Source organism: Bubalus bubalis, chromosome 11 (assembly GCF_019923935.1).
Source record: "Bubalus bubalis isolate 160015118507 breed Murrah chromosome 11, NDDB_SH_1, whole genome shotgun sequence".
Classification (NCBI taxonomy): domain Eukaryota; kingdom Metazoa; phylum Chordata; class Mammalia; order Artiodactyla; family Bovidae; genus Bubalus; species Bubalus bubalis.
In genome coordinates this window covers 80,513,248-80,536,795 of record NC_059167.1, presented here as the reverse complement: position 1 = coordinate 80,536,795, position 23,548 = coordinate 80,513,248, and the positions used below count along the sequence as shown (strand labels likewise).

General features: G+C 40.4%; 2 gene segments (V, D, J or C); both read right to left on the bottom strand.

Annotated features, from left to right (window-relative positions):
• Positions 1–23,548, bottom strand: part of LOC102415345 — a gene marked incomplete in the record, with an annotated part of 786,957 nt that overhangs the window by 152,704 nt on the left and 610,705 nt on the right.
• LOC102394335 lies at positions 19,964–20,768 on the bottom strand. The segment is given in 2 exon segments: positions 19,964–20,412; positions 20,583–20,768. Coding segments are annotated over 2 exon segments (489 nt in total).

Sequence of the window (23,548 nt, the reverse complement as noted above, 5' to 3'; positions counted from 1 at the left end):
CTTTGGCTCAAACACTAATGAGTACTTTCCAATTGTCATAGTGTAAATATTAAAGTTTAAAGAGCTCAGGGGCCAACTAATTATGTTAAAGACCCCAAATGCTTGTAGACTGTCTGAAATTGTACATGGAGGAGCTATGTTCTCATTCAGTGCTGAGATCCCTGGGTTTCTTAAAACAAACATTTCTGAGTGTCTCCAGGGGCCTGCTAGGAAGAAACTCCTCCCAGGCTTAGAGGATGTTAAAGCTGGGCAACCTTAGTCTTTTAGTCCAACCCCTCATTTCATGTGTGGGAAACCGAGACCAGAGGTATTGAGATCTCATCATTAGCTCGGTGGGTCATGATTAGAACCCCAGTTTGCTGCTCGCCAGTCTGGTCTTCCTCTCTTTCTCCCTCTTGCTTAGGGAAAGGGCAGTGATTCCTGGACTATCAGAGGAGGAGGGGTTTGTTTGTTTGTTTGTTTTTTACAGTTTTTAGGATGATCTGTTCCTGTTTTTCCTGCTTTTAAGGTATATATAGTGTTTACTACCAGTAAATTTTTTCCAGTGGATGTTTGCTTCTAGAAATGTCTGCAGTCATTCCATTTTGTTCTGAAATTATTGGTAAAACAATCTTTTTTTATTGGTCTTTTTTTTTTTTTTTTTCCCAGGGTCAGGAACCCAGGATGAGTGTTTATGACTCTAAGTCTTGCTCATTTTGAACTCCCCAAATCCTCACAACCTAGTAGAGTGCTTGGTATAGAGAAGCATTCAGAATGACTGCATTTAGTTCAGTATTTTGAGAACAGTGGCCAAATAGTAATTCTTCGAGTTTATATTGCTCACTGACTGCCAGTGCTAGACGTCCTCTTCCCCTTGCCTTTTGTTTAGAAATAAAGCCTTATTTTTAGTTGGGAATAAAAATGGTTCATCAGAGTATGTTTATTGCTTGTATTGTTGAACAAAAACTATAGAGAGCTTTACTTGAAGTTTGAAATAGTTAAATTCAGAAAAAAAAAATAAGACCATTCTAATTTACATAGAGGGAGTAAATTTTAGAAATTTGGGCTGGAATATAGGAATGTGAGTTCTAGAGAGATCAGGATCTAGAGGCTAGGCAACTCACTTTAAGGGAAACTACAAATATTTTAAAGACATATAACCTAGTATTTAGCAGATGCTTTTATTAGATGCTTTTTATCACTATATGTGTTCACTGAAGGGAAAATTGTAAATTATGTATAATTATAAGGAAGAAAAAAAGGGACATCATCCATAATCTCACTACCAGAGACAGTAACTCTAATTTTGTTATCTTTCCCTTTAGTCTTTACCCTTCAGTTTATTTCCTTACATTGTTGAAGCCACATTATATTTTCAATTTTCTGTTTTTCATTTATATTAGAGTGATATGTTTTTCCCTGTGTGATTGAAAACTCTTAAAAATCCAATTTTTGATGGAGGCATAGTATTTTATTGGGCAGATGTTTCTTAATTTGCTTAAACATTCATCTGATGTTGGATTTTTAGGTTATTTCCAATTATTTGGACCATGAGTAACATTAAATGGACATCTTGGCTTATTAAAAGTCTGCTCAGATAACTCTTTTAAAGATAGATTACCAATTATTCAGACAAGAGGAATGACCATTTTAAAAGATCTTGATACCTAATACTGTGATAAGCTACTGTTACATGGATTCAGTTTGTAGTCATAGCAGCAATAAATGTAAGTGCTCTTAATGTGCTGAATTTCATCAGCATTGAGTTGTGATTGCTTTTTTAAAATCGATAAGCTTTTCTATGAGTAATAGTTGTTTTCATTTGCATTTAAAAATTTTAAGTATGTTAGGGTTTTTCAAATATTCATTAGCAATTTATGTATTATTTTTGTATCTCATTTTTGCCTATGTATCAATCAAGCAGTTGTTCTTATTCATTTATATGAACTCTTTATACATTAAGTGCATTAAAATTTAACTTATACAACTCATATGAATATATTTATTATTGATCTTTTTTATGAATATATTATCAATCTTTAAAAGCATTTTGGATATTTAGAAATCTCTTCACTTTATATACTCAAATTTATGAATTTGTACATATCCCTGATAGTTTTGCTTACTGCCTTTACATAAGAAATTTCTTTTCTTTCCTGTTTCAGAGGGAGTGGGCACAATTTGTGTATAGGAGGAATAGTTCTATGTTGGGAAGAAGACTTGACTTGGGGCTTGGACTAGGGTTGGTTTTATTAGCAGCTTTGCCAGTCAGGTGTCTCCTCACTGCTAACGTGCTGTAGGAGCTCTGGATATAACATATGGTACCATTTTTCTTAGTGTGATAAGGCTTCTCACAGGGTTGAGAAGGTAGATGGACTGTAGGCTGATAGTGAGAGGCTGAAAATTTGTCTAATTAAATTAATGTATAAAGGGAGGAGACACAATGCTTCCCAGTGCCACAGGAAAAATGATTTAGGTTCCAAATTGACTCTAGCATTATGTCCCTAAGGAAATAATAATCCACAGGAGGACAGTAGCCAGCACTATCCTGTGGAAGAGGTGTTAAAACTCTGAATGCATATAAAATCCAGTTGCCAGGTGTTTTTGTTGGGAGATACTTTCTTCATGGTGTTTTGTTAGAGCTGAAGGGAAATACAAGGCTTCTCTGGTGGTTCCGCAGTAAAGAATCCACTTGCCAACGCTGGACACATGGGTTCAATACCTGAATTGGGAAGATCCCTTGAAGAAGGAAATGGCAGCCCACTCCAGTCTTCTCTGGGAAATCCCGCAGACAGAGGAACCTGGCAGGCTACAGCCCACGGGGTCGCTAAGAGTCAGACACCACTTAATGACTAAACAACAACAAGGAGAAATATAATAACCCCCTCCCAAGCTGTTTAACTTCCCGTATTCACAGCAAACAAGTTTATTATCAATAATTTGGCTTCCAAAGTATGACAATAAGCAAGAGAAGAAGTGCCTTGGACAGGGACTAAAAGAGCAAATACACTGGCATTTGGTTTTAAGTCTGAATCTCATCCCAGTTTAGATATTTTAAGCTTGACACTGATGTGCTGATCACCTCTGGGTTCATGAAGAGCATGCGCTTACTTGGTTCTATAGATAGAGAACCAGTGACTCAACTTCAAGCTTCCTCTAGCCATCAGCAAACCCTACTGCTACCCAAAGACACCTGGAAAACACATGTTTTCTGTAACTTTTTAAGCGAAGGGAAAATATTTTAATAAATTGGGAAAAGATTGAGTAGAATATGCTCATCCTAATGAAGACAACAAATGGAGCAGTTAGGGAAGAAATAAATCTGGTGCTACCTTGCAAACTTTAAAGGGAGAAGTGTAACCAGGAAAACAAAATATGAAACAACCAATGTTGCAAGGTTATCACCTCAACTCAACGCTTGAACATGGACATTTCTGTGGAAAGTTATCGAGAGAAAATGCTAATGACCTGTGCATTTCAGAGAGCTAGATATAGAAGAAGCTGGATAGCAGAGGTGTGTGTGTGTATTGTGTGTGTGCACATGCATATGTGTATACTCACTTCTACAAGGAAATGTGCAAAACAGCAATTTCATTAAGACTATGGCTCTGAGCCAGCTGCTGCTGCTGCTGCTGCTAAGTCACTTCAGTCGTGTCCGACTCTGTGCGACCCCAGAGACGGCAGCCCACCAGGTTCCCCCGTCCCTGGGATTCTCCAGGCCAGAGTACTGGAGTGGGTTGCCATTGCCTTCTCCGCTGAGCCAGCTACATGAGTTCAAATTCTGATTGTAACACTTATGGATTTGGTGAATTTGGACAATTTACCTATTCCCTTTGAGGCTTGGTTTTATCATATTTATCATGTTTAATGGGGATTAATAAAATTGGCATCATAAGGTTAATGATAAGTTTAAATGTAAAGCATGTAAAATGTTTAGCAAAGTGTCAGTCACATTAAAAATCACTAATAAAGGTAGATTTTGTTATTTGCTATGTATAGAAATGTCAGAGAAGGCAATGGCACCCCACTCCAGTACTCTTGCTTGGAAAATCCCATGGACGGAGGAACCTGGTGGGCTGCGGTCCATGGGGTCGCTAAGAGTGGGGCACGACTGAGAGACTTCACTTTCACTTTTCACTTTCATGCATTGGAGAAGGAAATGGCAACCCACTCCAGTGTTCTTGCCTGGAGAATCCCAGGGACGGCAGAGCCTGGTGGGCCGCCGTCTATGGGGTCGCACAGAGTTGGACATGATTGAAGCGACTTAGCAGCAGTAGCAGCAGCAGGGATAGAAATGTTCATCTATGGAGATAGAGAAGAAAACTCTAAAAATTTAAATTTGATGATTCAAGTAATATACTAAAATATTCTTTTTAAAAATTATTTTATTTATTTAACTGTGCTAGGTTTTAGTTGCAGCATGTGATGCCTGTTCCCCAGTTAGGAATCTAACCCAGGCCCCTGCACTGGGAGCACAGAGTCTTAACCACTGGACCATCAGGGAATCTCCTCAAACATTCTTGTTATAAAAATTAAAGCATTGCAATGAAACCCCAAATGTTCATTGACTGTCTCCCTCCCTCAAGTGTAATTTCCATTCCCAAGGTTGTAGTAATAGGGAATTTGTCTTGTACTTTGTCCTTTTACTGTGAGATATTCAGGGTTTATATTGTACAAGTATTTTTACTAACATAAATGGCATCAATCTCTATACATTGTTCTACAACTTTCTGTTCCCACTCAGTAGTAATGAAGCTGCTATTTTGTATAGACTCACTTTATTCTTTTTAACTGTATGGAGTAAATTAGACAACGCAATAAATTAGACAACATAATTTATTATATCATTGCCATATGATTATGTTACTTGCAGCTTCTTATGACCCCAAATTGCTGCAGTCTTGTACATGCTGTCTTTTACAATGAGGGTAATACTAAGACTGGGACCCAGTAGTTGCTGAGTCACAGAATATTTTCATTTCCAATATTAATATTTATCAACACAGGCTTTTGTGTTGTGGTAGGAAAGATACCTCAGCCTCTCCTATTCTTCTCACTACCGGGGTAAAATAGTATGTCAATTTTTGTTTATTGTATGTTATACTCTAAATAACTAATTTTGTTATTTCTTTTCTAACATGAACATTTATTCTTTTAGAAGTTTCAATTTTTATCATAAAATTAGTATATTTCTTATATGGAAAATTTGTAAAATACAAAAGAGTTGAAGGAAAACAATAATCACCCTATTCCTATGAGCTGTGATATTGAGTACTTAATAATGAGATTATTTCCTACGGAATTTAAAAAAATTATAATATGGTTAACAACTAATTTGGGGGGAGCTTCCCTGGTAGCTCAGCTGGTAAAGAATCTACCTGCAATACAGGAGACCCCAGTTCGATTCCTGGGTCAGAAAGATCCCCTGGAGAAGGAACTGGCAACCCACTTCAGTATTCTTATAGACTGAAAAATCTCACAGACAGAGGAGCCTGGTGGGCTACAGTCCATGCGGTCGCAAAGAGTCGGACATGACTGAGTGACTAACCAGAACAACTAATGTAACTACCAGGTTACATTATGCTGGTTTAGCAAAGAAATGAACAAAGCAATAAATTATATCTTAAATATAGCAAGCATTTAGACTATTTAAATTTCTGATTGAAAAATTTAAGAAGAAAATAACTTATCAATTTTATATGGTAGTGACAAAAATAGTATTCCACATTTTATTAAGTTATTGTCCTTTTTTTGAATAATGTTCTTTGTACAGAGACAAAATTATTGATTTTAAGACATTTCCAAGATCTGTATGGAAATTGTGATAGTAACAGAGATTATTTAAAAATTGCTTTTAAACATTTATTTATACTTTGAATTTATCATGTTTGAAATATATGTATCTCTGGAATTTTTATGGGTCTTCATATTTTTATGAGAATTAAAAATGTGTTTCAACAGAATGATAGTCTAAAACATGCAGTTGGGCTTCATAAACTATGTGCAATTTAAGTGGTGTGATATAAAGATTAATTAACCCATATATACTATGAGCAAAACTTGTAATATTGTAGTTCTTACTAAACATAAATTAAGATTTGTGTAACTTTCAGTTGAACTAAAAGTTTCAGCCTTTTTTTTTAACTCCTGCCACATGGTGGCACCACTTCAGATTATAAGGGAAGTAACCAGACATTCACTGTTATTAACAGTATGTTATGTTCTACTTTTTGCTTTATGAACTAGCTGGAAGAGATATTGGCTTCTTTAATGTTACTATTTTTAACAGTCACCAAAATTTTTAAATTGTTTTACGTCTTTTTATATTAGCATTCACTAAGGGTTGGTACAAAAACTCATGCTGGTATGAAAACTCTTGTTGAAAATGCGTATGTTTTAGACAGATGTTAGCTGTAATTTGGTGCCATGAAGAAAGCCCAACAATGCCTTAGTATACTTTATCATTAATTTAAAGAAGAGTAATTGCTAAATATTATAGATAGTACTAAGGAAATAAAGAGCATCATCAAAATAGAAGTATGTTACAAAGTTGTAGATATATTAGTTTTATAAATTAATTTCCCATTTTTTTTCTTGTGGGAAAATCAGCCTTGAATTATATGCAAGATTGTAAGAAGTACATATTTCTTATAAAATGCAACTGAATCATATTGGGCCTTATCTTACGGTGATTGTACAAGCAAATAGTGCCGCAAGACTCCAAAGCCCTCTTTTGTTTTTTCAGTAATGTTAGCACTAAGTGAAGGGCAAGTGATGTCAGGTAATGGGACGACCCAGAGGGATGGTGTGGGGAGGGAGGAGGGAGGCGGGTTCAGGATGGGGAGCGTATGTATACCTGTGGCGGATTCGTTTTGATGTTTGGCAAAACTAATACAGTGTTTCAGGTTTAAAAATAAAATTAAATTTAAAAAAAAAAGAAAGAAAAAAAAAGAAAACAGTTATGGAAATGGAATTACCACAAGTTGAATGCTATAAGCATGTAAAACTCAATGTATGATTGGTTCCATATTCACCATTTGCATGATTATATTGTGTAGAGTTCATCTTTTATATAAACAATTTAGCTACAGTTGCTTAGTAATAGGTATGCTGCTGCTACTGCTGCTGCTAAGTCCTTCAGTTATGTCCGACGCTGTGCGACCCCATAGACGGCTAGTCATGTAGTAAAGAATGTTTCATTAAAAGTTGAAAACATTCTTTTCAATATTGTACTGTTCAGTTCAGTTCATTTCAGTCGCTCAGTCATGTCCAACTCTTTGCGACCCTGTGAACCACAGCACACCAGGCCTCCCTGTCTATCACCAACTTCCGGAGTCCACCCAAACCCATGTCCATTGTGTTGGTGATGCCATCCAACCATCTCATCCTCTGTCGTCCCCTCTCCTCCTGCCCTCAATCTTTCCCAGCATCAGGGTCTTTTCAAATGAGTCAGCTGTTTACATCAGGTGGCCAAAGTATTGGAGTTTCAGCTTCAACATCAGTCCTTCCAATGAACACCCAGGACTGATCTCCTTTAGGATGGACTGGTTGGATCTCCTTGCAGTTCAAGGGACTCTCAAGAGTCTTCTCCAACACCACAGTTCAAAAGCATCAATTCTTCGGTGCTCAGCTTTCTTTATAGTCCAACTCTCACATTTATACATGACTACTGGAAAAACCATAGCTTTGACTAGATGGACCTTTGTTGGCAAAGTAATGTCTCTGCTTTCACTTCAGTCGTGTCCGACTCTGTGCGACTCCATAGACGGCAGCCCACCAGGCTCCCCTGTCCCTGGGATTCTCCAGGCAAGAACACTGGAGTGGGTTGCCATTTCCTTCTCCAATGCATGAAAGTGAAAAGTGAAAGTGAAGTCGCTCGGTCGTGTCCGACCCTCAGAGACCCCATGGACTACAGCCTTCCAGGCTCCTCTGTCCATAGGATTTTCCGGGTAAGAATACTGGAGTGGGGTGCCGTTGCCTTCTCCGAATATGCTGTCTAGGTTGGTGATAACCTAGGAGTAAGTGTCTTTTAATTTCATGACTTTAATCACCATCTGCAGTAATTTTGGAGCCCCCCCCAAATAAAGTCAGCCACTGTTTCCACTGTTTCCCCATCTATTTGCCATGAATTGTACTGTTGGTGCACAGTAATTCATCAACCAATCAAGTGAAGATTAACAATTCAATATGGATTTATTAATTTAGGCTGCGCTGGGTCATTGTTGCTGCCTGAGGGCTGCTCACTAGTTGTGGTGTGTGGGCTGCTTGCTGTGATGGCTTCTTTTGTTGCAGAGCGCAGACTTTTGGGCATGTGGGGTTCAGTAGTTGCAGTGCGTGGCCTCAGTGGTTGTGGCGCATGGGCTTAGTTGCTCCATGGCATGTGGCATCTTCCCGGACCAGAGATTGAACTGATATCCCCTGCACTGCAAGGCAGATTCTTAACCACTGGACCAGGGAGTCCATGAATTTATTTTTGAACAAAGGAAAAATAACAGTGATTATGTGAAACAGTGAAAATGAGAAGAATCAAACTGATAAGTAAAATCCAACACACACGTGTGTGTGTGTGTGTGTGTGTGTGTGTGCATGCATGCTAAGTCACTTGTTGTATCTGACTCTTTGCGACCATATGGACTATAGCCTGCCAGACTCCTCTGTCCTTGGGATTTTCTAAGAAAGACTATTGCATTGGGTTGCCATGCCCTCCTCCAGGGATTTATATGTCGCTTCAGTCATGTTTGACTCTGTGCGACCCCATGGACTATAACCTGCTAGGCTCCTTTGTCCGTGGGATTCTCCAGGCAAGAGTACTGGAGTGGGGTGTCATGCTCTCCTCCAGGGAGATATATATATATATATATATATATACAGCTCTAAATTGATTATTTAGTTTTAGCAAAACATCATAAATTAAAATCACTAAAGTTTTACTGGTTTTAAAGTTTTGTGCATGTTTAACTTGCATTTTTTGTAGTTGGTATAAGAGCAATAATAAGCACATGGAGTTTAAACACTGGTTTATTTTTCTACATGTTTAAAGAACATTATGGCAGAAAGTGAAGAGGAACTAAAAAACCTCTTGATGAAAGTGAAAGAGGAGGGTGGAAAAGTTGGCTTAAAGCTCAACATTCAGAAAACGAAGATCATGGCATCTGGTCCCATCACAGATGGTGATTTCAGCCATGAAATTAAAAGACGCTTACTCCTTGGAAGGAAAGTTATGACCAACCTAGATAGCATATTCAAAAGCAGAGACATTACTTTGCCAACAAAGGTTCGTCTAGTCAAGGCTATGGTTTTTCCAGTGGTCATGTAAGGATGTGAAAGTTAGATTGTGAAGAAAGCTGAGGGCCAAAGAATTGATGCTTTTGAACTGTGGTGTTGGAGAAGACTCTTGAGAGTCCCTTGGACTGCAAGGAGATCCATCCAGTCCATTCTAAAGGAGATCAGTCCTGGGTGTTCTTTGGAAGGACTGATGCTAAAGCTGAAACTCCAATACTTTGGCCACCTCATGGAAGAGTTGACTTATTGGAAAAGACTCTGATGCTGGGAGGGATTGGGGGCAGGAGGAGAAGGGGACAACAGAGGATGAGATGGCTGGATGGCATCACCGACTCAATGGACGTGAGTCTGAGTGAACTCTGGGAGTTGGTGATGGACAGGGAGGACTGGTGTGCTGTAGTTCATGGGGTTGCAAAGAGTCGGACTCGACTGAGCGACTGAACTGAACTGATGGACTCTAGTTGAGGAACATTGCCATGATGTTGGAAACTGTTTCCTTTTGCATATTTTTTTGTGTGTGTCTGTTCTCTGGTTCTACTACTGTGGCCAGTGTACATGGCAGGTAGTGAGGTGGAGTCGGGGTCATAGAATGTAGGTATAGGAGGCAGGTGATGGGGGGATTGCTGTGTGACTGTTGTGTAACTTTAGGCAGCTGGAACTTTGAGCAGAGGGGAACCAGGATGTGCAAAAGGAAGAAAGCATCTTCATTGAGCTGCATTATGAATCTTCTACTCCATCTCTCACTCTCTCGTTTGCAGAGATCCAGCCTGAGTTGATAAAAGGCAAGCACTGTTTGTGTAAATAAATCAGAATAAAGTTCTCTGCATTTTAGAATTTATAGGGCCCTGGAATTGTGTTCACTCTCCTTTTATGTTCACCCCCTTTCTGGAAGACCAAGTCACATAGAGGAAATGAGCCTTTTGTTCATCATACCTGATAGTGTTTCTTTTAGTTTCACTGTCTTCAGAAGGACTCCCAGTACATCCACACTGACATTTGCATCTCTGAGAGGAAAGTTCTCTGTGGGGCCTGGACTGAGATCTTCAGGAATTTCCCAAATCACAGGTGATCCACAGTCACAAGGTCACCAAAGAGCTCCCAGGGGCTTCTCTACGTTTCTTTCTGCCTATACTGACTGTCTTCTGATATCTGAGATAAGGAGTGCAGGTTTGTACTGGACAACTACTCTGACAACTGTGTTTCCCAGAACCCTCTTCTGTGTGGAGTTCTGCTTTAGAGATGGGCGTATGACGAAGTTGCATGAGATTTGGAAGGCAGAAGGGAAGCAGTGACAATTCCTCTTGTTACTGAGTCCAAGCTCATATTGCTCACCACATGACAGGCTAGTAAATCAAGAAATAAGTTGTTGGGGCAAGTAATAGTGACTTTATTCAGAAAGCCAGCAGGCTTCAAAGATGGTGGACTTGTGTTCCAAAGAAACACCTTCCCCACATTAGCGTTTGGGCTTCATTTATACTAAAGGGGTGGTGGTGGTGGTGGTGGTGTGGTTGGTTCCTGCAAGCTTCTTCATGGCAGAGTCCTTTGTTCTTGTAAGTGTCCACAGATGTCCAGTCACAACGTTCCTATAAGCCTCCAACAAGACAAACGTTATTCTGAGTTCTACAGATTTTTATCTTTTTTTGAATGGAAAAGTGTTACACTTTAAAGGTCAGAGCCTTGAGAATGGGCCATCCTGTATGTTTTAGGTTATAGGCAACATTTTAAACTTGTGGCAAAAACAATAGAATACAAAAGATCCAGTGAAAAACAGGTCCAGTATGGAGTCAGGTTTGTTCTTCCCTATTACACTCTTAGAAGGTCACTGTGGTCAGGTCCAGTGACAGATGCCGGGGTGCTAGGTGGGTCCCACTTTGTCCTTCTTCTCCTCCATTCTATGCCAGCTAATCTTTCTTACTCTTGGCTCTGCCTACCAACAGTTACCCCAGGCCCATCACCAGATGCCTGGCTGTGGATCCACCCAAGAGATAGCAGCTTACTGTACACCTCTCAATGAGTTCCTCTTCACAGTCCCATTTTGGTGGCTGAAAGGGCTTCAGTCAGTTCAGTTGCTCAGTCATGACTGACTCTTTGTAACCCCATGGACTGCAGTGCACCAGACTTTCCTGTCCATCACCAACTCCCAGAGCTTGCTCAAACTCATGTCTATCAAGTCAGTGATGCCATCCAACCATCTCATCCTCGGTCATCCCCTTCTCCTCCTGCCTTCAATCTTTCCCAGCATCTGGGTCTTTTCCAATGAGTCACTTCTTCGCATCAGGTGGCCAAAGTGTTGGAGCTTCAGTGTCAGCATCAGTCCTTCCAATGAATATTCAGGACTGATTTCCTTTGAAAGTGCTTAGGTCCTTAGATTTTCCTTCGAGCCCCAGCCCGTGCCTTTGTGCTACTGCTTCATGCAGGTAACTTAATGACCCCTTTTTGATCCTCTGACTCCCTTTTTCCAGACCTTCCCTTCTCCTCCTGTGTTTGTAAGGTCTATAATGAATCCTTACTCCTATATTCTGTATCATTCACAGTGGTTCTGCTAACCTGGCTGACCCTAAATGGCACAGTTACTGGTCTGAAACTGATTCTGTTAAATAGAACCTTCCAGATGGGGAGTTGATATCGATTCCCTGATTTTGCTAGGTGTGGTGATCCCACTGCCACTGGTAAATGGGATGCTAGTATCCCTGCCATCAGGTGCTTACAGAAGGAAGTGCTGAGTTACCAGGTAGCTGTTATCACTGAACACTTTAGCGGAAATAAAGAGTGTAAGGAATGTGAGTTGCTTCTAGGTGCCATAAAGAAATTTGAGAAAGAAAATAATGAATTTGGGGTAGTATCAACACATTTCAGCCTAAGGTCTAGGCAAAGAACTGGAAAGTTTCTGCGACAGCTGTGAAAAAATCCTTATTTCTTGTTGTTGCAGTATCTGACATTTCTGAAAACCAAACTCAAAGACTAATGTCATGAGCAGGTGGATTACAGTACCCAGTTAACTCAAAGTCTCTTATACAGTAAGCCCCCTACATACGAACATGCTCCATTCTGAGAGCATGTTCGTAAGTCTAATTAGCTCATGACTCCAGCAAAGTTAGCCTAGGTACCCAAGTAACATAATTGACTGTAACTGTATTGTTATAGGTTTATAATACTTTGCACACAAATAATACATAAACAAACACAGAAATAAACATTTTTAATCTAACAGTAGAGTACCTTGAAAAGTACAGTAGTACTAGTTACACCACCTCTGCTTTTACGCTTGCTCCCATATATCCTGGGCTTGAAACACAGTACTCTGTACAGTAAAGTACAGTAAAGTACACAAAAGCACAACCACTTGTAGAGGATGTAGGCATGTGACACTGTATGTCAGACAGGAACTAACTTATATGACTGGATATGTGAAGGCATGTTCGTATCTTTGAAAGTTTACAACTTGAAGGCTCTGCATGTAGGGGGCTCTTACTATAGTTAAAATTAGGGCCTTGATTGGCATAGAGATAGGACCCCGAGTATTGAGATGGCAACATGTGGGCAGATTCCGATCAAACCAAGGCCCTGGGAAGTCCTCAGTCTCCTTTGCTAGAGGAAGCAGACTTTCCTCCCCTGTGCAGGGAGTTTGGTGCCCCTTTGCTTGGAGAACCTATGATGACCTTCCTCTCCTGTGGGGAAATGCTGAAACTCCTCAAGACCCACCTTCAGCATCTTTCATTGCTTCTATACCTGTAACTAGATTCAAGGTTTGACAGGTACAACATAATGAGATATCATACATGTAGAAAGAATTACAGTTTTTCCAATTTATATTTACATGACCAGAAGTTTATACTGCAAGTTTTTTCTCTTTCCTTTCCCATCAAAGACTTGCAACCATTTGCCAAGGTTATAGTGCATTGGAGCAGGGAAATAACCAGACTTTTGGGGATATCTAGACACTGGCTCTGAAACGACACTAAATCTTGAAAACCCAATCTGCCACTCTTTTTTGCTTGTCAGAGTAGGATTTTATTGAGGTTGAATGGTTATGGTGTTTTGGTTCAGGTCCATCTCACAGTCTAGGCAGCTGGGCTCTGAACTCACCCCATGGTTATTTCCCAAGTTCTAGAATGTCTGATTGAAAAAGACACATTCAGCAAATGGCAGAGTCACTATATTGGTTATCTGATAAGTGAGGATAACTTAGAAGATGCTAGAACTGCCTCTAAATTCCCAGCTAGTAAATCCAAAGTAATCCTGCATTCCTGGAGAAACTACAAAAATTAGTGCCTCCATAAAGGACTTAAAAGATTCAGGGTTGATAATTTCCATCAGATTTCCATTCAAATCAACTAATTGGCCTGAGAAGAAGATAAATGACTCTTGAAGAATGACAAAGGATTACTGTAAATTTTATCAGATGGTGAATACAACAGTAGCTGCTGTTCCAAATGTGGTTTCACTGGTGGAGTAAATCAACAAATCCCTTGATATCTGATTTGGACAGCAAGGAGATCAAACCAGCCAATCCTAAAGGAAATAAACCCTGAATGCTCATTGGAAGGACTGATGCTGAAGCTGAAGCTCCAATAGTTTGGCCACCTGATGTGAAGAGTCGACTCACTGGAAAATACCCTGATGCTGGAAAAGATTGCGGGCAGGAGGAAAAGGGCGCGACAGAGGATGAGATGGTTAGATAGTATCACTGACTTAATGGACATGAGTTTGAGCAAACTCCAGGAGCTAGTGAAGGACAGGGAAGCCAGGCATACTGCAGTCCATGGGTTTGCAATGAGGAGGACATGACTTAGCGACTGAAAAACAACGAAAAATTATTTTTTCTCTCTCTATACCTACCTGCCTGAAGCTTTCATATGTAATTTAATTTAATTTTATCTTATAAGTCTTTAAATATGGGAGGGCCAGCAATATATTTTCAATGTTTCACCTCAGAAATATATCAACTCTCCAACCCATTCTGACTCTATTCCACAGACAATTGATTGCCTCCTTATCCCACAAGACACACAAAACTATAAAGTTTGACCCACAAAACCAAAAAGTTGGGCATGTATAGGAGAGTGGTATACATAGATTGGGCTTGAGATTTCTTGAAGGTACAGGTAAATGGCATTAACAAGTGGCTCAGATTTTTATGGATCCCAATTCTGATACACTAGTCATTTTTTTTTCAGCTTGTACCTATGGCCTCATCAAGGTCAGAGGTATATTAGTCAGGAGCATATAAGTATTAGTTACAATCATAGGGTGGGCAGAGAAGTAAACTAATGTTGGAACCAGAAAAAAGAGTGGCATTTAAAGCAGGAAGGACAGGAGAGTTGACTCTATAGAAATCATCATAGGTGTATCACTGACCACATTATGTTGCTATATTTTAAATATTTATGAGCCTAACTTCCCAAGTAGACTGTGAACTCCTTGAAGGAAATAATTATAGCTCATCTTTTCTGTGCTTCTATTCCAACTGTCCCAGTGCCTTGCACATATATACTTAATATATGTACATTTAAATGAATGAATGAATAATTAATTAATGGAAGGACTCTATGGTTTGACATTTCTAGTTGGTGCTTCCATCATTTAGTGTGACATTTCAGTGTAGTAGTTCTTCATATCTTTTCATTTTATCACTATTTTTATTATACAAAGAATGCATATTTATTGAAGAAAAATTTAGATAAAAGGAAAGCTAAAAAAGTTACTTTTAATCTTATTACCAGGAGTAACTGTTGTTAACATCTCATGTCTATCCTTTTAGACCACTGTTATCAGCAGAAATGCAACGTGAGCCACGCACACAGCTTAAAATGTTTTAGTAGCCATATTAAAAGAGAACATGAAGAAATAAAATTAATTTTGATAATATATTTTATTTAACCCAGTAAATCCAAAATATCATTTTGATAAGGAGTCAATGTAAAAAAAATCACTGATTTTTTTTTTTCATACTAAATCTTTGAAGCCTGGTGTATATTTCACATTTACAGCACATCTCAGTTTGAATTAGCTATAATCCAAGTGTTCCACAGCCACATGTAGGTGGTGGATATGTACTCAACAGTCCAGTTCAAGACTTTTTGATGTATATATAATGATGCAATTATACATGAAATTATAATTTTCCCTCCGCAAAAATCAGGTCAAATGAAACCTACAGTTTTATAGGTTTTTAAAGTGAACTTTTGGAGAAGGCAATGGCACCCCACTCCAGTACTCTTGCCTGGAAAATCCCATGGACAGAGGAGCCTGGTTGGCTGCGGTCCATGGGGTCGCTAAGAGTCGGACATGACTGACTGACTTCACTTTTTCTTTTCACTTTCATGCATTGGAGAAGGAAATGGCAACCCACTCCAGTGCTCTTGCCTGGAGAATCCTAGAGACGGGGGAGCCTGGTGGGCTGCCGTCTATGGGGTCGCACAGAGTCAGACACGACTGAAGTGACTTAGCAGCAGCAGCAAAGTGAACTTTAAATTTTAGAGTAGTTTGGATTTACAGAAAAGTTGTAGAGATAGTACACACAGTTTCCACACAGTCCACACCCTCCCTTCTCAGTAACATCTTCCAATGGTAACTGTACTGTAGATAATAAACCAATGCTGACTTTGTTAAGTTCATACTTTATCAGATTCACTTAGATTATACCTCCTGTCCTTTTTCTGTTTGCAAAATCCCATCGAGGCTGCCACATTACATTTAGTCATCGTATCTCCTCAGGTTCATCTTGTTTGTGACAGTTTCCCAGACTTTTCTTATTTTTGATGTCTTGGGTAGTTTTGAGTTTTTACTGGAGGACAAGGAAGCCTGGCGTGCTGCAGTCCATGGGATTACAAAGAGTGGACATGACTTAATGACTGAACAGCAACAACAAGAGTTTTGAGGAGTATTAACCAGGTATTTCATAGAATTGCCTCACTTAGGAGTTCTTTGATAATTTCCTCATGATTAGACTGGGGTTATGGGTTTTGGGAAGGAAGACCACAGAGGTAAACTGCCACTTCTTATCATTTCATATCAAGGGGACCTGCTGTCGTCATGACTTCTTTCTGTTGATGCTGAATATGATTACCTGGCTGAGACAGTGTTTGTCAAGTTTTCTCTTCTACACAGTTACTCTTTTCCTGCCTTTTCTTACTGTCCTCTTTGGAAGGAGGTCACTACGTGCAGCTTACACTTAAGGAGTGGGGAGTTATGCTCCACTTTCCGAGTGTGGAGTGTCTACATAAACCATTTGAAATTCTTCAGCTTGGGATATTTGTCTATTTTCCCTAATTTACTTTTGAAATAATTTATTTATATCAATGACTCTAGATATTTATTTTCTACTTTAGGTTGCTACTTAATACTGCTTAATGTATTTCATTGCTCGAAGTGTTCCAGCTTTGGGCACAGGGAGATTCTTCAGTTGGCTCTTATGTCCTTTTGACATTGCCTTAGCACTGGTTTTTGGGGTTTGTGTATGTGTTTAGCATGATGGCATACTCCAGGATTACCTTGCGTATTCCCTGCTCCAGCCTCAGAATTAGACATTTCTCCAAGGATCTCTGGTTCCTTTTATTAGAAATGATATTTGAAACCAAGATATGGGATCCAGGCCTGCTCCTTGGTACTGGAGCATTTTCAAGAATGTCAAAGAAGAGATGTGAAGTCGGTTTTGAAGGATGGTGATCCTCAAAAGGTAGAAATGGGGAGGAAGTGTATTGCTGGGAAAGCAAACAGCAGGGGCAGAATTTGGGAGCTGGGGAAAGCACAGTCTTACAGGGGATCCAAGCTCTTTGCACAGGCAGGATTCTCGGGAGGGATGCTATAGGGAGATGAATGGAGCAGCGCTAAGCAAGGTGACCGTGCACAGAAAAGATCTGGAGATGAGAGAACAATAAAGTGTACAGTGTAGTAATGCAGGTACAGGTGTTAAGTCTGTCCCTCTTCCTTAGCACCCTGGGTGATGTCGGTTGATGTCCAACCCATCTAATTGGAACAGTTTGAAGAACTGAAGTGTTGGGGCTCATGGCTGCTGCCCCAAAGTATGCTGTAGTGGCATCCTGATTTTTTTGAATTGAAGCTGTTTGAGAAATAGCTGATGTGATAAGGAAATTCTTACCCTCCTCTGTCCCCCTGAAAGTAGGAAATAAACCTCTATGTGGAAAGTGTCCTTCCTGCATCTTATCACCAGAGATAGGGAATCTGGAAGAAAAATCTGTATAAACAAACCTTGTTACTTCTTTATCTCACTACCCCAAGCCCAGACTCTGTTTAGATTCTTCACTAGTTGAGCATTTGACAATTACCAGTCAAGGCCATGGTTTTTCCAATGGTCATGTATGGATGTGAGAGCTGGACTGTGAAGAAAGCCGAGTGCCAAAGAATTGATGCTTTTAAACTGTGGTGTTGGAGAAGACTCTTGAGAGTCCCTTGGACTGCAAGGAGATCCAACCAGTCCATTCTGAAGGAGATCAGCCCTGGGATTCCTTTGGAAGGAATGATGCTAAAGCTGAAACTCCAGTACTTTGGCCACCTCATGTGAAGAGTTGACTCATTGGAAAAGACTCTGATGCTGGGAGGGATTGGGGGCAGGAGGAGAAGAGGACGACAGAGGATGAGATGGCTGGATGGCATCGCTGACTCGATGGACGTGAGTCTGAGTGAACTCTGGGAGTTGGTGATGGACAGGGAGGCCTGGCGTGCTGCGATTCATGGGGTCGCAAAGAGTCGGACACGACTGAGCGACTGAATGAACTGAACTGAATGAAAAGTATAAAACTGCCTGCTTTGGCCACTTTTTAGGTACCCTTTCCATGAGAACTCTGTATGCACAAATTAAAATATATTTCTTTTTTTTTTCCTGTTAGTTTTTCTTGTGTCAATTTTGTTACTAGTCCAACCATAGGAACTCAAGGAGGGTAGAGGGGTAAATTTCTCCTCCTTGATAGGATCCTTTCTGAACTGCAGCACATCAAAAGTTTTCAAAAGTTATTTTGAAGTATTTTGCTTGCTTAGTTCATTTTACCTCATGACTGTCTTTATTAGTGTTTTTCGTTGTCTCTTTTGCTTGAAAATATTAATAATGGAAAACTCAACTCATAATAGCTTACAAAAAAATAGATTAATTGTGTCACATTGTTGACATCCCACCTTCACTTCCTCATGTTTATCATTTCAAAGTGCACAGTGCCCACTTCCTTCTGACAACACTTGGGTTTGGCAGATCTCAGTGCTGGGGAGTTAACACCCTCATCCGCTGGAGCTGTCCTCTGTCAAAGACACACAAGATTGGGGTATCAGTATCCTAGTTCCTTTGGCCGCAGTTGAGATAAGAGGAGATAGTGCTTTGCGCTGGTTCCCAGAAGATTCCCTGGCAAGATCTGGTGCCCAATGGCAGATGGCCTGACAACACACACTCTTCACTGGCTCACTCCCTTCCTGTCACCCTCCCTAGAGCTCTTGCCATGCATCCTGGGATCACTTCCTAACTAAACCACTTGCACTTGAATCCTTGTCCGCTTCTGGTGGAACCCAAGCTCAGGTAGCTGAATTGTTCAACTGAAAATTCCAGGTAGATCTTCTCTAATCACAGCAGAGCCCAGGGCCTCAAACAATGTTCTAGTAACTCAGTTTCACTCTTTTCAAAATCATGGTCTTCTCTTGTGATGGCAAGAGGGGTGCTGGCAGCTCTAGGTTTACATTGTTTAAAAAAAAATTCACCTGGGTAAATCTGAAGATCTAATTGGCTTTTTTTCAATGATTCATGAATCAGGCAGCATCCCATGTAGCAAAACATGGGGTTGTACAAAGTAAAAGGTTTTTATAGGCAGAAGGAAGGAAGGACAAGAAGGTATTAGCAAAAGGAAAAAAAAAAAAAAAGATGATTTCAGGCCAGGACCATTTTCTCATGGGGAAAGGGAATAGCAAGGTTTTTTATCACAGATAACCTCACTGGTATTAATCAGGAAATTTCAGATTGACTGTTTTAAAGGTCATGTTTCTGGAATAGGTGGAAACTGCAATTGAGTCTTGACTTGCTTTTGTGGGAGATGAGGCAAATGATTCCACTTGGAGCTTGTTATTGCTTTTTAACAACATCCTAACCTCTTAATCTCCAGCAGCATTCCCAAAGGTTCTGTATTAAATTTGGGATGTGGGTTTGGATCATGTATGCATCCTTGAACCAATCATTGTGGTCAATGAGATGAACTATGCTAATTGGTCAGGGCATCCAAGGATGGGGTCAGCTTCATCCAAACCCACACATGGGGTAGAAGGAGGGGTGTGTGTTTGCTTGTGTTCCGCTGTGGCCTCTTTGTGTTCCGCTTGTGTTCCGCTCTTTGTGGCCTCATGGACTGTAGCTCACAGGGCTCCTCTGTCCATGGGATTTTCCAGGCAAGAATACTGGCGTGGGTTGCCATTTCGTGCTCCAGAAGATCTTCCCGACCCAGGGATCCAACCCGCATCTCTTGTGACTCCTGCATTGGCAGGCCGATTCTTAACCACTACACCACCTGGGAGGTCTAGGAGGAGGTTAGAAGATCAAGGTGCTGTCACCAGAAAAGGGGTGTGGATGTTGGGCAAGCAGAAATGACAGAGGCATACCTTGATGGGCTATATGTAGACACCAGACACAGAGATCAAAATGCTCTGGAGGCTGGGGTCTCGTAACCATGGCTCTTTCTCTGATACCAAATGTGGGAAGGTTGTTTTGAGAACATTCATTAGCCTCTCTCTAGATCCAGCAGTACCAACCATCGTGCCTGTGTCTTCCCTCTTCCTGTTCTGTGGGTTGTCTTCTTCTGGAGCAGGTGGCTGCCTCGTGCTGAGCCCTGGGGGTTTTTGTAAGGCGCTTCCTGTCACTACCCTCACTGTGGAACTCTCTGACAGCACAGAGATAGATGGCCGAGTCACTCAGCGTCAAGGCTGAGATGGTGAGTTTCAGCATTTGGTTGGGTTTGTAAAATTCCACAGAATATCGTCCTTCCCTTGAGTGCTTGTTTTGAGAATAAATATTAATCACGTAAATCATCTCTCCGCTGGAAGGCTGTCGATACCAGTACATCATATAGTAAGTATAGCTGACTGAGAACTTGCATTCCACGGTCACGGATTCCCCCTCTTTTTTATACACTGTAGGTACATCGGCGCTCTCAACATTGTTGGAACCTGTGGGAAAGAAGGGAAAAGTGACTTATTTGTTGGTGATGCTCACAAGAAAGCTGCCACAGTAGCCAAGTTTTGACCCAGGAAATAAAGCGGAGAAAAGCATTCTATTCTAACTTCTTTCCCAAATCTCCTTCCTCAAGTCCCAGCTGCAGAGTTGGGGAGCTCCCTACCAAGGCAGATGAGGGCCACGACTGCGCACAGGAGAGCAGGTGGTCCAGACTGCATCCTTGGGCTTCTTCTCACTAGTGAAGTGGCTCTTATTCTGCCTGCCACCTGCCAGGCCCTGTCAGTGTCTCTGGAGCTGGGCGGTCCTGTGGCCTTGCTGCTGCAGAGCCGGAAATGGGGTTTCTGCCTGTGCAGGCTTAGTCATGTCACCTGCTGTCTGAGCTTACCCTCCCACCTGTCTTCCTCCAGGCTTGCTACTTTTCTTTAATAAATATATAACATATAGTATATTTTTTGTTATAAGGAAAAAGATCAACATAGACAGAACCAACAAGTATAAAAAGTGTAATAGAGATAATAAAATTCAACTATAATTTCACTCCCCAGAGATATATACGGTTAACATTTCATTATATTTCTTTAGTGTCTTTGCAAATGTGCATACTTTAAAGGAACTGAGATCACGTTGAAACCCTTACTTGTTTATCATTGTGTTTACGAATATACCATCATGTCATTCAATTATACGTTAAAATGTGATTTTTATAGCTTTGTACTACTCTGTTGTGTAAGTGTACTTTAGTTTGTTTAAACATCATTGGTATCATTATATTTATTTTGCTTAATTTAAACACAATGTAGTGAACATTGTAAATATGAGTCTATGCATTTCTGATGACTTGTTTTTATGTTAACCAGGTTTTTTTTGAAGTATTTTATTATGGAGAATTCAAACATCTACAAAAGAAGAGAGAATAGTGTGATAAAACAGCCTATGTCCATTACCTTGCTTTCACAATTATCGATTCATGGCCAGTTAACTAATCTGCTTGCCCATCATCCTCCATATCTATGTACCTCCCCCAATTCTGATTAATTTAAAGTAAATGCCAGACATCATGGTATTGGGTACCCTGGGCAGATACATAACGTCAGCTTGACTATGTATGTGTTGCTAGTGACTTTAATAAGCAATGATAAGATCTATTCTTCGGCTATCCCCCAGAGAAGGGATAGGCTACCTACTTCAAACCAGTTAACCTTAAGGGAGATCAACCCTGAATATTCACTGGAAGGATTGATGCTGAAGCTGAAGCTCCAGTAGTTTGGTCATCTGATGTGAACAGATGACTCATTGGGAAAGTCCCTGATGCTGGGAAAGACTGAGGGCAGAAGGAGAAGAGGGCTTCACAGGATGAAATGACTGGACAGCATCACTGATGCAATGAACAGGAACTTGGGCAAACTCTGGGAGATGGTGAGGGACAGGGAGGCCTGGTGTGCTGCAGTCCATGGGGTTGTAAAGAGTTGGACACGACTAGGCTATTGAACAGCAACAACAACCCACTCCAGTATTCTTGGGCTATCCTGGTAGCTCAGATGGTAAAAATCCCCTTGCAATGTGGGAGACCTGGGTTTGATCCCTGGGTTGGCAAGATCCCATGGAGGAGGGCATGGTAACCCACTCTTGCCTGGAGAATCCCCATGGATAGAGAATCCTGGCAGGCTACAGTCCATGGTGTCGCAAAGAGTCAGACACGACTGAGTGACTAAGCACAGCATTGTTTGGCTGGGACTTGGTTGGCAAAATGATATTCTAATTATATAATTTCTACTTCACGTATTAACTTTATGATATTTCTATATACATTTATTGTTATTGCTATATATTATATCTTTATAATATTTCTATAAAGATATTTTCCTTGTCAATATTTCAATTACTCTCTGAGATCAAGTGTATGATTATTTATCAGTCTTCAGGATGATGAGTTGATTCCCTGTAACGTGACCAGTCATCCCTGTTTGCCTGAGATGAAGGTGTTTCTCAGGACATGAGGCTTTTTGTGTCAAACCTGAACAGTCCCAGGCAAACCTGGTGCAAATCAGGACAAATCCCCAAAAGGAACTGAGGAGGATGTTTTTGTGACCCCATGAATTTAAATATACTTGATGTGTTGTAATCCATTGGATTCATTTTATTATTGATTCGAGAATCATTGAATCTTTAGCCAGCGCAAATCTTTTCAGGTTTGCTCTCGAGTCTTTTAACATGGACTCTGTAGTCATTGATAACTTCCTAGTTTTCTGGGATGACAAGGTCTTCTAAGCTTATTTTGTACATTTCCTCCCTGCAAAATAGAATCGGCCATCTATGATTAATGATAATTGTGCTTTTTCCTTTTTAGTCCTAATGTTTTTATTATTTTACTGCACTGGTTAAGATAGGCTTCTCTGGTAGCTCAGCTGGTAAAGAATCTGCCTGCAATGCAGGAGACCCCGGTTCAATTCCTGGGTTGGGAAGTTCCCCTGGAGAAGTGTTACATTACCCACTCCAGTGTTCTTGGGCTTCCCTGGTGGCTCAGATGTAAAGAATCTGCTTGCAATGCAGGAGACCTGGGTTTGATCCCTGGATTGGGAAGATTCCCAAGACTGTTAATGTAGAGTAGAAAGGATAATACTGGAAGCCTTGTGTTTTTAAGGGAATGTTTTTAACATTTCACTTTAAAAACAAATTAAGACTCCATTTGTCAGGTTAAGGAAGTTCCCTTTACTTCCTAATTTACTAAGAGATTTTATAGCTAAGAGAGTAGTTAAAAATACATACTAATATTAAATTTGACCAAGTTACTTTCAGCATTTACTGAGAGAATTTTATAGTTAATATATTTAGGTGGTGTGTTGTTCAAATATCAAGCCTTCCTCATACTTCTGGGGCTTCTTGGTGGCCCAGACAGTAAAGAATCTGTTTGCAGTATCGGAGACCCAGGGTCAGTCCCTGAATTGGGAAGATCTCCTGGAGACGGGAAAGGCAACCCACTCCAGTATTCTTGTCTGGAGAATTCCATGGACAGAGGAGCCTGGCGGGCTACAGTCCATGGGGTCTCAAAGAGTTGGACATGACTGAGTGACTAACACCACACACATACTTCTGGGTGTACCAGTATTATTTTAAATATTCAGTACTAGA